This window comes from Branchiostoma belcheri, unplaced genomic scaffold (genome assembly GCF_001625305.1).
Source record: "Branchiostoma belcheri isolate BF01 breed outbred unplaced genomic scaffold, Haploidv18h27 scaffold181, whole genome shotgun sequence".
Classification (NCBI taxonomy): domain Eukaryota; kingdom Metazoa; phylum Chordata; class Leptocardii; order Amphioxiformes; family Branchiostomatidae; genus Branchiostoma; species Branchiostoma belcheri.
This window is the reverse complement of record NW_017803280.1, coordinates 221,988-236,920: the sequence shown is the minus strand read 5'-3', so window position 1 is coordinate 236,920 and position 14,933 is coordinate 221,988. Positions and strand designations below refer to the sequence as shown.

The 14,933-nt window shown below is 41.0% G+C and overlaps 1 protein-coding gene across 1 annotated transcript in view; it reads left to right on the top strand.

The window, feature by feature from the left end:
• LOC109467538 (hemicentin-2-like) overlaps nucleotides 1-11,667 on the top strand; it is a 16,201-nt gene extending 4,534 nt beyond the window's left edge. Inside the window, exons 4-9 of the mRNA XM_019765560.1 lie at nucleotides 3,631-3,924; nucleotides 7,018-7,320; nucleotides 8,040-8,294; nucleotides 9,981-10,175; nucleotides 10,616-10,725; nucleotides 11,563-11,667. Of these exons, the coding sequence (XP_019621119.1) occupies nucleotides 3,631-3,924; nucleotides 7,018-7,320; nucleotides 8,040-8,294; nucleotides 9,981-10,175; nucleotides 10,616-10,725; nucleotides 11,563-11,667 (1,262 nt within the window). The remainder of the gene's footprint in view (nucleotides 1-3,630; nucleotides 3,925-7,017; nucleotides 7,321-8,039; nucleotides 8,295-9,980; nucleotides 10,176-10,615; nucleotides 10,726-11,562) is intronic.
• The last annotated feature ends 3,266 nt before the right edge of the window (nucleotides 11,668-14,933 follow it).

Sequence of the window (14,933 nt, the reverse complement as noted above, 5' to 3'; positions counted from 1 at the left end):
GCTCTCTTGAGTCGAGGGCTGTCAGCCACGTGTGCACCATCCTGATGGCAGCGAGGACAGTGGAGGAACCTTTCAGGTAAGCGTACTGGTTGGTGATCACCGGGGTGATGGCAGGTAAGAGTCTTTTGAGGACACACCTCTCCAGTAGCTTGGCCAGAATGGGGAGGAGCGAAACAGGCCTCATGTCGCTCGGGTTGGCTGCTCCCCTGGCCTTCGGGATGGGTACAACATTCGCTGCCTTCCAGATGCTTGGTGTTAATCCCTGCTCGTATGAGGCATTGAACAGGTGGGTAACGACAGGAGCCAAGTCCTCGGCGTACTGCTTCATGGTCCATGTGGGGAGGTCGTCTGGCCCGCTAGCTTTGGTGGAGTTTAAGCTCTTAAGCAGGGCCTTAACCTCTCCAATCGTGCACAGCTCAACTGCTTTGGCAGGACGTTGGAGTGGAAACAAGTGCAGGTCATTTCCAGGGCACCACGCCTCGGAGAAGTGCTGATTTAGGGCTTCAGCCACTTCGCGATCCGGTTTACCCTCAATGGTAATGCGTCTTGCTCTCTCCTGAGACCTGCCAAGTTCACGATTCACGAAGCTCCACCATTTGCGTGGGTTTTCCTGTTTCAGGTACTGGATGAAATTCCTGTAGTACCAGTGCTTTGCTTGTCTAATGATGGTCTGAGCTCGGTTTCGGAGGCGCTTCCACTTAACAGATTTTCCATGACGCTTGAACTCAGCAGTTCTACTCCTGATGACGCGTTTAACTCGCTCTGTAACCCACTTCTTATCGCAGGCCCTGACTGACGCGACTTTCACCGGGAGGTGCTGGTTAACCAGTGCCCTGGTCAAACTGTAGAACGTGTTGGCCTTCTCCTCAACAGAAACCTTGCTATAGACAGGTGACCAATCTGTTGTGGCGAGAGAGAGACCAAGGTTCACCTTCCCTACTGCAGTAACCACCCTCCGGGCAACCTTGACTGCCTTGTTGCTAACAGGTTGCGACTTACAGGGTCGGAGAAGGACACTGGAATGGTCACTGGTTCCGACTGGTGCAAGAATGAGTGGGTCGTTGTAGTGTTGGGTCAGGTTGGTAAAGATCATGTCCAACGTAGCAGAGCCCCGTGTGGCCTGCTTTACTGTTTGCTTCAGGTGAGGATGAACGGTGACCAAACCCTGGAGTGGTAGTTTGTTGAAATCACCACATAACAGGAGACCAGCATGAGGTTGTTTACGGTAGAGAGTGTCGAAAGAGTTAATGAGGTAATCAAGCATGGCGGCAGACCCTGTTTTGTCGTTGTTGCATGGAGGGTGATACACCACTCCAATAAAAAGTACTGGGACAGTTCTAGGTAGCCACTTGGGTCTAACCTGTAGCCACAGAACCTCTAGAGCATCGGCTTCGAGGTCGTACAATCTTCTGGTTGGTATAGCATCAGCAACAAACAAAGCTACACCTCCACCTTTACCATGTTGTCTATCCTTTCTGAACAGTTTGTAACCCTCAATCGACAAAACTTCATCTGGAATCAGAGGTGTAGTCCACGTCTCAGTTATACAGGCTATCTGAACTGAGTGGCAGGCCAAAGTGGCCTCTAACTCATGTTTTTTGTTAGTAAGCGAGCGGACATTTGACAGAAGTAAGCTAGGAAGGGCCCTGCTTCTATGTTCTGCAGTTTTCACAGCTACTGCTGGTTCTAACTGAATCTTATGAAGCACTTTGTTCCTGTGCACATCATTACAGTAGTTAACATATTTTACAGGTCTATCAGTTATCAGTGGTTTAATTTTACAGTGCTTCTGTTTTCTGGCAAACCCTCCTCGGTTTCCTCTAAACCTCACAGAAGAACAATTTGCATAGCACATATTAAACACTCCTGAGGGCAACTTAAATAAGAAATAGTAAACTCAACAAACACTGAAAACTTCAAATTAGAACAAGTGCGAACATGTAGCTGCCGCTGACCCGGCGCTTAATTACATGTAGTTACAAAGTCATATATTACAATCTCAAAGTCCTCAGGAAAAACCATCTAACTGACACAGTTTACAAACAGTAGGTAAAAAATAATCAATGGAATATCAATTTGTTCAAATACAAAAGTAATGCAGAGACGTCAGAGGTCGGAACAAGTGGCACCCCCCTCCCACTTACCGAGATGGTGACAAAGTGGGGTTTTTAAGCATTAAAATCGTTTCTAGTTATAAAATGACACTTCATTACGACTCTATGATGAGTCATCTAGTAAAAGATACAAAAGGAGAACTGGAAGGTTTGATTTAGAAGAAAATTATTACCGATTTCCGATCCTTCCAGTTCCCACATCTAAAAAAACATGGCTGCCCTCTTCCTGACCTCTGACCTAAGATATTAAATAATACTAATGCTGACCAGGTTATAAAAAAGTTATTGAACTTGAGTGACCTCTATGACTGATTGACGAGAAAAATGCAATCTAAGGATTACACATTGACCTTCCATATCTAATTGGCGGAGGCATATGCGCCAATCAGAGCTAAAAGACTCTAGTTGACTGTTTAAGACAGTCAAAGACAGGCCTCACCATTGCCACCATGCTACGTAATTTGGGATGATTTAAAAAAAAAACCTAAGAAATGTAGTTATGTATAATTATGTATGCTGCTGCCTGAAAGTAACAAAAAAGATAACGTAACAGCGTATCGTAAGAACACCAGAAAGTGTAGCAAATATGGACTTCAGTTGGATGTTGCCATCGATGTTTACATTTACATACTGAATTATTTTTATTAACCATCATTTATTTTGATTAAACATCATTTTGTGTTGCAACTGAACGGGTTCTTTCCAAACCGTACATCAGTAAGTAACTGACTCCCCTCGATCGCCTTCATTTTCAAGCAACATAACCTGTAGGAGATTTGTCATTGGCCGTACATGTAAACTACTTACGGAGTCAGTTTTATGGTCGCCAACCGAAGATTTACGACATTCGTCATTGGTCAAGGCTTTAAACTCCTTATGGAGTCAAGTTCCTCTCAGTATTCTCTAATGGGCGGATGGGGGCAACGACCCTGTTGACCTTTCTGGAGTTGTGCACGCCTGCAGGAGGGTGTTTTGAACACATGCTGTGCCTTTCCTGGCGATGGTAGTTGGCCTATGGCGGTCCCAATCCATCAATATTTGTCCTGAATGCTTATTCTGAGAGCAGTAGAAGGAAGACGATGATAGCGAAGTCACGGGCAAAGTCTAGGCTATGAGTCAAAGTTTGTGGACTTGGAGAATCTTTAAGAGCCCCGTCTCATCCATATTATCGTCGTATGATCGCCAACTCAGGAATTTCGTGTTAGGGTTCTACAGAATTCAAATCCTTGTTACGGAAAAAAGAGTGTCTAGCACGACCTTTTTGAACTCCTACATCAAAATCGTACAACGTCAAACAAGGAATGTAACTGAGCCGTTCATGTGCTACTCTCCAAGCAGAGGTTGATGGTGGAAGATCGTTTGCTTTTTATATATGGTCCGTTTTTTGCTCTTTACCACCACCTTGGTGGTGGTAGAGACAAAAAAAAACGATCTGCTTGGAGAGTATTCATGTGCCACTGATTAACAAATTCTCACGTTTCAGATAGAAACACTTTGACATATTTCTGTGTTGCAGTGCCTCCTATTGTAGATATGGGGGTTGGGAGCCCCTATCTCGTATCTCTTGGTACTGACATCGTTCTCAACTGCACTGTGGACAAGAGCAACTCGATCGTAGACTCCGTTAGCTGGCTTAAGGACGGCCGCCCTCTCCCGGACAGCATACCTAAAGACTACTACCAAGGCTTGGATTTCTACAGGTCCTCCATCGTTCTGAAAAACATGTCGAAGCTGGACATAGGAAACTACACCTGCGTGGCAAAGAACTTTGGAACGCAAGAAACGGGAAGTATTTTACTGCAAGCAAAGTGTGAGTACCGTCGAGAATTTTGTATCTAACTAGAAAGGCCGACATTTGCTTTGGAGCAAATACAGCAATGGCTTCACCACATTTTACGACATGGCAGGGAAAGAATGAGAAACACAAGGGAAAACAATGCTTTACATTGATATAACTATAGTATGAAGTAACATACAACTAAGACTACAACAGTTGGATAGCTATTCCCTACATTATTGGTTAGGATTTTTAATTGCATAATGCAAACTGTTGATTTTCAAGAAAAAAAGAAGCGTTCATGCCCCGCATTCCAATGCTGGAGCAGGAAAGCTTAAAATACCTACCAAAACACTTGAATACAGACATACTGTCAGTATGGAATGGCTCTGTGCAGGTATTAATTAAGTTAAGCCTGTTAAATTCCAACAGCCAATCAGCAAGGAGAATAGAGGAAAGCTGCATGCCTATTGGTTGATGCCCTGCATTCCATTGTGATGACTCATGCCCAAATCTGGTAACACTGCACACTAACTCAGTAATACATTTGCTATAACACAGCCAAAAAACTCAAATAAAACCATTCTAAAAGCCTGTATCACAAAAATTAAAAAAACGACCTGGGGGTATTTGCCTACTGTACCTCCATACCAAATTTCAGGTCCTTAGGCCCCCAAATGAAGAAGCTGAATCCATTTAAAGAAATGGCAGGAGGAGAAGAAGGAGGAGAATCATGAGAAAAAGCAATATGGTTTCATCACTTTGTGGTGAACCCATAATAATAATAGTTAGGCTCCAGCAAGTAATTTGTATGCTTGACATCAACCATGCATTGATTTTTGTCTGATTTGGGAAAAAATTGTTGCCAAATGGGCAAAGATGTCCGTTGCCATGAAGTAGCGTGGATGGCAGATAAATATGAGGAGTGGAGACAAGAAAAGGCTCCGATTCAATGGTTTGTCTTTTACTTTGATGCAGTGGTGCATTTTATGTGGTGGTGCCTGTATATGTATATGTATATGTTCATGTTCTCACTGAATCAAAACCATTTGTACAATGATTGAAAACTTATCTTTTTCAAAGTTGTTTCAGTGAGAAATGAATGTTGTCATAATTCGCAGTAAACGTAGCACAATATGGGCATCATTTCTTGTTTAACAAGGTTTTGATGTCGAAATTAGAAAATGTAGGAATCTTGTTTTTTTTTACCCGCCTTGATTTTTTTGCCCTGTCGCGTAATTAGATTTGGGGTCTGTGGAGGATGTAATCCACAAAATTTACTTACTGTGGCCTTAGCTAAAAACAAGAGTTATCTATATCATGATGATCTAAGGTAGTTTATGTCACAGTAATCCCTTTAATCCGTTTGAAACCTCATTACCATATCTTGACAACTAATCCGTCAGAGGAAGTACTAATCAATCACAAAAACATCCTACCTTCTGCTAAGGCCACAGCAAGTAAATTTTATGGATGACATCCGAGTCTAAATCTAATGCGAGTGGGCGAAAAAAAGCAAGGCGGGCCGAAAAAAATAAGGTTTCTACATTTTAATATTTTGACTCAATCATTGTTCAAATGGTTTTGATTCAGTGGGGACATCACATATACACAGTCAGCATCACATATCACTGCATCAAAGTAAGAAACAAAACATTAAATTACAGCCCTTTCTTGTCTCCTCTCTTCATATTCATCTGCCATCCACCTTCAGGCATGACAACAGACATATTTGCCCATTTTTGGCATGTTGACCACTGTCAGAGGACAACAAAAATTCTTGTTTTCTTTCCAAAATCAGGATAAAATTAATGCGAGCGAAGATGTCATCCATAAAATTGTTTGCTGTGGCCTAAGTACATTGGGTTGCACATTGCAACTTGTTCAAAGTTGTTTCCCGAAGAAATTGCTAATTTATGCATATTGCTGTGATGGAGAAGGCAATAGAAAACGGGTAACCGCAATCACGAAACCCACTGATACATAGCAAAAGAAATCTAAACATAGAAATGATTAGCGGTTAACATATACACAAAATATGCATGTATGTCGTTGTATCGTGATATTATGTATAATGTCAATATGTAGTCACAATAAATGCATTTTGTAGAGAAATGCTGTTTAGTCAATACACTTGGCCATCAAGACCTGGCCAGGGCTAGAAGTTAGATTAAATGAAACACTGTTCTTCGAATAGAAGGGCAATTTCAAATAGAGATTTCACATTTGGCAATTAGGTAGATATACAGCCGCTAGCCATTTTATCATCAATCAATAAACAGCAAGGGACCATATTGCAAAGTACAATAACTACTGTTTCATGAGAGTACCTTATAGGTTTTGTGTCGTTAGTCCGACCGTATATGTCTATCAAAGAACTGTTTCCCTTCCATGCTCTCTGTTAAAGGTTAATTGATTTAAGGTCTACATCCAATCCACGGAGGCCTGATTAATCACTTTGGAAAGCTCTTCCCAAACCAGTGCCCATTAATATTGTCCTCACTTTAAGCTAATGAAAGTCTATACATTCGCATAAGGAACCTAACAGAAGAGTCTGTTTGAGATATTTGAATCATTATCTGACTTGGGAGAACCAGTCCCTGAGCTACAAATAGGAGTTCAAGATTCTTCATCAACATGAACATCATCCCAATAGGACCTCAGGATTACGCCAAAGGGCAGTTACCCAAGCAGTTGGACATGATTTTGGAAATGGTCAGACGTTTCTGTTAGTATCCACTTGCTTTCGTCAGTGACTGAGAGACCAGAATAGAAATACAGGTCTTGTCATCATTTATTAACATTTGTCTTGACTTGTCCAACTTTTGTTTCTTTTGGGGAAAAAACTGCCTTCACTTATTTGCATATCAATCAATAAACCTGCATTTCCCCTCTGGTCTCTCAGTCACTGACGAAAGCCAATGGATACTAGCTGAAACGTCTGACCGTTTACAAAATCATATCCAGTTGCTTGAGTAACTGCTTTTTGGCATATCTTATTACCTGGATGTCTAACCTTCATCGACGTTCCTCAGCATTCTCAGCAAAGCAGTAGCACATGTTTGCAGATGCATAAAAGGTATTTGATATACGTTCCATCACCGAGATTTTGCTGTGATTTTGCAGATCCTGCCAGGATAACTAACTCTTCGTCAGGCCTGACGACGACCATAGAATCCAGTGCGACGCTTTGGTGCACCACAGAAGGTATCCCTCCGCCTAAGATCACGTGGTACAAAGACGACCGGGAAAAGCGCCAGGGAACCATTGTGGAAGGCAACGTGACCTACATGACAATCCGGAGTGTCCGGGTATCAGACAGCGGCAGTTACAAGTGTTCTGCCAGTAATGGCCTCGCCGAGCCGGACTCAAGAACTATGGTTCTGTCTGTTAATGGACCTGAGGCAAGTGCTTCAACATCTTCATCGGGTAAGTGTTAAAGATGCTACCTTACTAAGTACCTAATACCATCCCAGAAGAGAACAAGAAATAGCCTTGCCTTCAAGTACCAGAGTTATCCATCAAGCATTGAGGCGTCCAAGAATTCATTCCTTCCTAAAACTATCGCAGAGTGAAACTCACTGTCACCAAGTACAGTAGGGGCATTGTCACTAGATAGCTTTAAACAAAGTCTAGAGTTGGATGTTAGAGGCTTAGGTGTAACAAGTCGATCGGCGTAATGTAGTCAGCTGCCGCCGCGCCACGAGCCTGCGAAGCTGGTGTGTTACGCCGAAAGGCGGTTATACCGGCTATACAGATACAGATTCACATGGATGTCATGTCATCTAATACTAGACCCAATTTTTTTTTGTAGTTAAAAGATAAGTAGTAAAAAACGAAACTGTGTGTATATCAGAAATCACAGTTAGGGAAAGGGATGAGAATGTGTATAGTAGAACTGAAAGAGTAAATTTTGCTGAGATCTCTCGTTAAAAAAAGATCAAAACGTTCATTATTATAACAAAAAGAAAAACAGTTAGAGTCAACGTGCAGAATACCTCAATAGAATATGTTGCCGTAAGTACGCACATATGATATAATATAACATAAATTGTATACTTATTCGGTACGGCTTTTCTGAAATAATAACGATGACATATGCCTGCTGCATGTCTTCTCTGAAACCGTCATATCTTATCGTTTCAAAGGATCAACTATCTCGGACAGATGGATCGAGTTCGGGATTATTGTAGGCGGGGCGGTGGTCGGAGCGACCCTTCTGTTGACATCTTTATTGATCGTCATAATCTTCACCAAGAGGCAGAAGTCGAAAAGTCACGGATGCCAGGCGTGTCACGTGGTGGCCATCAGTCACAGCCACCCGAACCTCTGCACGATCGGGGACGACGTCTGCAGAGGAGCAGAGCCCATGGTTAATATGGACCAGAGCAAGCACTTATTAGGTAAGTACCTGTTGTGTTATTATAGTGGCGTCGTGGCGTCGTGTGGTGTAGTGGTACATCACTGGACTATGAAACGGGGAGACCCGGGGTACCCGAACAAGTCCGAACATGTACGACGTTGTACCCTTGGGAAAGGTACTTAACACGACTTTCCTCACTTACACAGGCGAAAATGAGTACCTAGCTTCGGCTAGGGACGTCCCTCGGATAGGACGTTAAATGGAGGTCCCGTGTTTGGGTGAGCCACACCCCACGCACGTTAAAAATCCACCACACTTATCGAAAAGAGTAGGGGACCTTCCCGGTGTGAGTGGTTCAAACTTTACAGTCTGGTCTCAGGTTTGACATCTTTGAAAAGGTGATAGTCACCTGTTCTGTCAATCCTTCCACAAATGTGGTAAATCGTCATAAATAAATAGTAAATTTGCAGTTAGGGCAACACCCCTGTATTAGTTCAGCTATTTGCATATTAAGTTGCTAAGCACGAAAGTAACTGCATACTTCTTCTTTGGTTCCAATGTACCCACCACTGAGCACAGCCACGTCTTGTACCTTTCCCACTAACCCTACACGGATTTAAGCATCTAAACGCAAGTTTAAGTTTCAAGCCAAAGAACACGACATAGTGTCACATCAGTACCATGTATCAGAATCTGTAAATAATTTCATCAGGTTGGTAGACGAATGACTAGCAAAGTTCTTTGATCACAACCATTTATTTTTCACGAGCCGAAGTTTCAATGACCATGTGAACCATGTAACACCTTTAGTGCACTATGCACCAAGTAACATCTAGTGTCAGTGCACAGTAAACCAGTCAGAATTGCCCTGATGAAGATGACAGACGGTCATCGAAACGTCGGCTCGTGAAAAATAAATGGTTGTGATCAAAGAACTTTGCTATTCATGTATCAGAATGTCATGAAAGTCCATCTGTGTTGGTAGTAATCATAGTAAAACGTTGAACTTTATTCCAACACACAGGTTTAACAGAGATCAAATTTTCAGTCGCCTTCATCAGGATAATTGATAACCAACCACTTCACAACCTGATCTCGCGAGAGTTACGGTTTACAAACACGTGACCTGTTTAACCTGTTTAACAAAATTTAGTACTACTTTTTTTTTGTAAAATGTAGTATAACTTTGTACATAGACTTAGTCTCCCATTCCATTGTAGTTTCTTTTTCATACATGTTGTTTATATTTGCAATTAGCCCTCGGGCATGTATTTGCAATAAACTTTCGTATATGCATGGTTTTATAATGAATGAATGACGACCTTTATTGCACATTTTTGCCACACTGGGCTAAGTACAGATCAAAAGAAAACATGATGAAATATATATATAGAATAAAACTAGCTATCATTAGATAAATTTAACTTCTCGTTTTTCAGTTACAGTGGAGATAAAAGAACAGATATGTTTTTCAATGGAAGGTTTGTCAAGTCGCATTAGGAATATAAACGTTTCTACAGTGCTCAAGTGTATGAAGTAAGGAAGAAGGTTTTGTACAAGCCTATACAGATCATTTCTCTCTTTATATTGCTATATACTCTACATTTTATAACAAAGTGACATTCGTCCTCTATTCTATTTAAATCACAACATTAACATAATCTTTGTTCCAGAGGGATTTTATAGCATTTTCTGATTTTTCTTGAATTCTGTTTGTGCATCGTAGGTCGCTACTTAGCCCGGGCCATCCAGGACTACAAACCGACAGGGGAGGGCGGCCTCACCCTGGAGATCAACGACATCGTGGAGGTGCTCCACACGGGGAGAGACGGCTGGTGGTACGGGTACATGAGAGGGAACTTCGGCTTCTTCCCTGCCCGAGCCGTCACGGTGCTCACTTGCAAAAGAAGAGTGTCTATCGGTACGGTCAGTTTTTGGTTAGGTCCAGTCACACACACACACGTCGTACAATCGTCGCACGAATTAGTACATTCTTGTGCATCTGTCCTGCAATATCCAGCTGTTTTGTTACAGAAGATGCTGTTTCAGGGGTGCCAGAGTATACAGTGCAATTTTAAGGAATACAGTGCAATTTTAAGGAATACAGTGCAATTCTACGGAATACAGTGCAATTTTACTAGTATACAGGGCAACTTTACGGGACACAGTGCAATCGTATCAGAATACAGTGCAATTTTACGGAATACAGTGCAAATTTACTAGCCGGGCTCAGGTTACATCATTCAACGTCAAATTGTAAAATTGCACTTTTATGGGGTTTTGGTTTTCTTCTACATGTATTGTAAGATATTAGATGTAGTTTTATCCCGACTCGTCCTACAACTCTTTTCGTGCCGACAGGACAGGAGGAGAGAGCAGCACATGCGCAGGGAAGCAGTCGCAAAGCTAGCATCGACCTGCTCGGGACACTTCCACTGGAGACCAACAGCAAAAGTACGGCTTCATTTCAGGTCAGTTCGGTTTAACGTTGAAGAGATTCATTTGTCACGTATAGATACGTATAGATAGTGAATTCTTTCATCAGTGACAACTTTGGAAGGATAAGGATACTAACTTCCAAATTTTCGATGGCTATCACTCCATCTTGTTCACGGAGTGGCCTAATCTCGCGAGAGCGCGAGACTAGGCCCGAGACTTGCATCGGTCTGTCGGGTCCCAGCCCCCGCCGCGAGATTAGGCCACTCCGTGAACAAGATGGACTGATAGCCATCGAAAATTTGGAGGTTAGTATCCTTATCCTTCCAAAGTTGTCACTGATGAAAGAATTCACTAGGAACAGTTCAGTTTAACATTTTAACAGTTTTACATCCATAAATAGTTTCATCAGGTTGGTAAACGAATGAATTACAAAGTTCTTTGATCACAACCAGTTATTTTTCACGAGCCGACCTTTCGATGACCGTCTGTCATCTTCATCAGGGCACTATGCACCAAGTGCACTCTGAACCAAGTAACATCTAGCGTCAGTGCACAGTAAACCAGTCAGAATTGCCCTGATGAAGATGACAGACGGTCATCGAAACGTCAGCTCGTGCAAAATGAATGATTGTGATGAAAGAACTTTGCTGTTCATTCAGTTTAACAGTTTTATTCAGAAAACCAGCCTCGCAACCTGTACAATATAATTATAATAACATTAACATTACAATAGATAACGGAGAAACACACTGGATGTATAGCCTTTATCAACGTATGAAGTATGAAAGAATTTGTTACTTTTAAGAAGAATGTGAAGTTTACTATACTATACTATGACGTAAATTAATCCCATACTAACTTCTACACAGGGTGGCAAGAGGGAGAACGAAACTGCCTTGACGGTCAAGAGCTGTACCGGATATGACGTCACCAGACGCGTCCAGACGACCCCTGACGATTCGGATGATGAGTGATGGATGGTGCATGACGTCATAATGGTATTCCAATGCAATAAGGCAGATGGCGGAATCACAATTCTTCCGTAGGAGCTTTGCACTCTGTGGACTTTGGCATTCATCACTCTGCACCCCAGACGACATCAAATCGGTATTGAACCGCCTCTCTAGTACTCCAGAGAAATGTGGGGTGTTGCTTTCTTGAAATAACAAGAAACTCGCCAAAACTACTACATCCTGTATGAAGCAAGTTTAAACTGTAATATCCAACACAATAATTTGGACTCACCTAAATTTTCGACTGTACAAGTCCAGTCTTTGTCAAGGAATGAGGAATTCACCATCATCCCTCAACAGAGACGGGGGGCGCCACAGACTTTCTGCAACCTATGATGCACTGCTCATGGAGTCATGTGTGTTATCTGCGTGACGTCACGGAAGCGGTGGATTGCTAATTCCTTGACAAAAACTGGAGTTGTACAGTCGAAAATTTGGATGAGTCCAACTTATTGTGTTGGATAGTATAGTTTAAACTTGCTTCATAATGATTTCTACCAACACAGATGAACTTTCAAGATACTACATCCTGTCTTGTCTGTAACACTTTGTAATTACGAGACTTTAGTCTTTGAAAATTAAATAGAATGCCGGTCGTTGGTTTTCTGACATATACATCGATAACAAATAGTATTCTACAGATTTGGCAAAGAAAGAAGGGTTTATCTAATATGTAAATCATATGTATAAACTTGGTTTTACACACAGATAAATAGATTAAATCTGGTGAATCGTGTGCGATTTTTAGCCATACTTTGTTTTGGGGGCCCATGTGTCTTACGGGTACCGTTCTTATAAGTACTAATATTTAATCAAATCCTTCTTTGTTTTCAAATCTGGCCATCCTTCTTATTTTAAACTTCTGACGTCAACGTGCATTCAAGTACTTGTAGTGTGAATTTTACGAATACATTTTACGATCTCTGGATGTCCGCCTACTTCAACAATGGCAAAGGATAGAACGATCGGGGAATGTCGTACGTGTGAGATCAACTGAGATGCCTTAACACTTGTCTATACAGTCTGCATTTGTGATAACATAAATCGCGTATAAATGTAGCTTTGTGATGTTTTGTATATAAAAAAAATGAAGTAACAGTAGACTACTTTCATATGCATAGAAGTTACTCGCGCTGTTGTGTTTTGTTGTGGTCGTTTGTTGTTTTCCAAACATGTAGATATATTCGTAAATAATTTCATCAGGTTGGTAAACGACTGAATAGCAAAGCTCTTTTTATCACAGCCATTTATTTTTCACTAGCCGACGTTTCGATGACCGTGATTTCCCTATGATGTGATTTCCCTATGATGTAACAATGCCTAGTATGTATATCACAATTACACTACGTTCCGCAATGTATTTTAAACAGAAAAAAATTAGCTTATTAGTAAGTGCACTGTGAACTATGTAACACATTTAGTGCACTATGCACCAAGTAACATCTAGTGTCAGTGCACAGTAAACCAGTCAGAATTGCCCTGATGAAGATGACAGAAGGTCATCGAAACGTCGGCTAGTGAAAAATAAATGGTTGTGATAAAAAGAACTTTGCTATTCATGTAGATATATTGTAACGTTGATTGTAGCTAAGAGTCGTGAATTGTATTGTGTTGAAAGTGTTGAATAAGTAAAGAATATTGCTTATAAGACTAGATAATACTGTAAACATAAGTATTGGTATTTTTAGACTTCAGAATGTATCTTGAGCACCATGTACAGTTCAAAATGACGAAAGGAAACGCATGTTTGTGAGAATTGTACATAATATATATTTTCCCCATTCCTAGCCAAGCGCAAGTCTTGAGAACTTTATGAAATAAAAAGAACTAAGTTATTGGAACTAAACTAGTTGTTCGAACTCAACTGTGTGGTTTTCATAGTCATGCTATAAGGCCACACCAATTTAATTTGTTGGTTCTCGAATTCACCTCTTCATTCTTTCAGATTTAGAAAAAAATATTCTGGTTCTAAATCAATAAAACATGATCATATTTTGCCCCCAATAGTTGACGGAAGTCCTTTTCTTCTTAGTTGTTACAGTTTACCATTTTTCAATGCAGTGGTTTCATTAAAAGTTCACAATTCATTGTTTAGATATTAGCCCAGCCTTTTGTGTTGATTTCATGGCTCCTTTTGTAGCATTTGGGGCTATTATAGGATGCCTAGACCTGTTTTTATTTTTTTTGCCCTGTCGCTTCGGAAAAAATCCGAGAACCAACAAATTAAATTGGGTTGGCCTAACCGTCTCGTACTCTTCCCAGGTATTAGTTATGCATTTGATCACACCATTTTAAAAACATATTTAAACACAATATCATTTTACCGTTCTCCGTGCACAGTGTCTATTAAGGAGGAAGCTCCGAAGCCCCCCCCCCCCCCCCCACACACACACACACCTTACTACTGGACAGAATAACGTAAAAGTATCAACTAACAATACCTATCAATGATGTATATAAACGAATAGGTTATATTTAGCTTTTAGCACTGCCAACGAATTCAAACGCAGAATATTTTACAGTATTTATTATACAAAATTGCGTTCTCACACAAAGACGAGGTACATTGTAAAACCATACTCTTCCAAAAATTGACTACACACATTACATGTAAATATTTTGCATACAAAAAGCAATATTTTTATTCAACCATTATTTGTATATACACATGCTTATTTTATATACGGAAACAAACCGTGAAATATACACAACCTAAAATCAAACGTAAATACATGATTTAAGTACCTAATTTATCATTCCAAATGATCTTCGCAATTATAATCATTGCTGTATATAATTGTGCTCAATATTTTAGGAAATAAAAGTTATAATATACATCGCAACAGGGTCACTGGATATGGTAATAATGTCGCAAGTAGCTATAGCTTCTCCTATCAGATCCTGCAAATGGCAGCAAAATCTAACGTATAGTCTCGGAATGCATAATGCACCACGCACGTCATAACACAGCGCAATATACGTTACCACAATATCCAACAGCTTTCGCTGCCGTAAGCTGTAAGGCCACACCGCTTTAATTTTATGGATGACATCCACGCGCGCATTTATTTTCGCCTGTTCTAAAAAAAATTACGTCCTCCGAGGCTCTGCCTGGCGCTAGGCCTGGGTAGTCCATGGTAGTTAGTGAGTTAGGGACCGGTAGTAACTTTGGAGAACGGCACTCAGGCTGCCGAAGCTCCACGACTCAAAAAGTCGGGAGGACAACT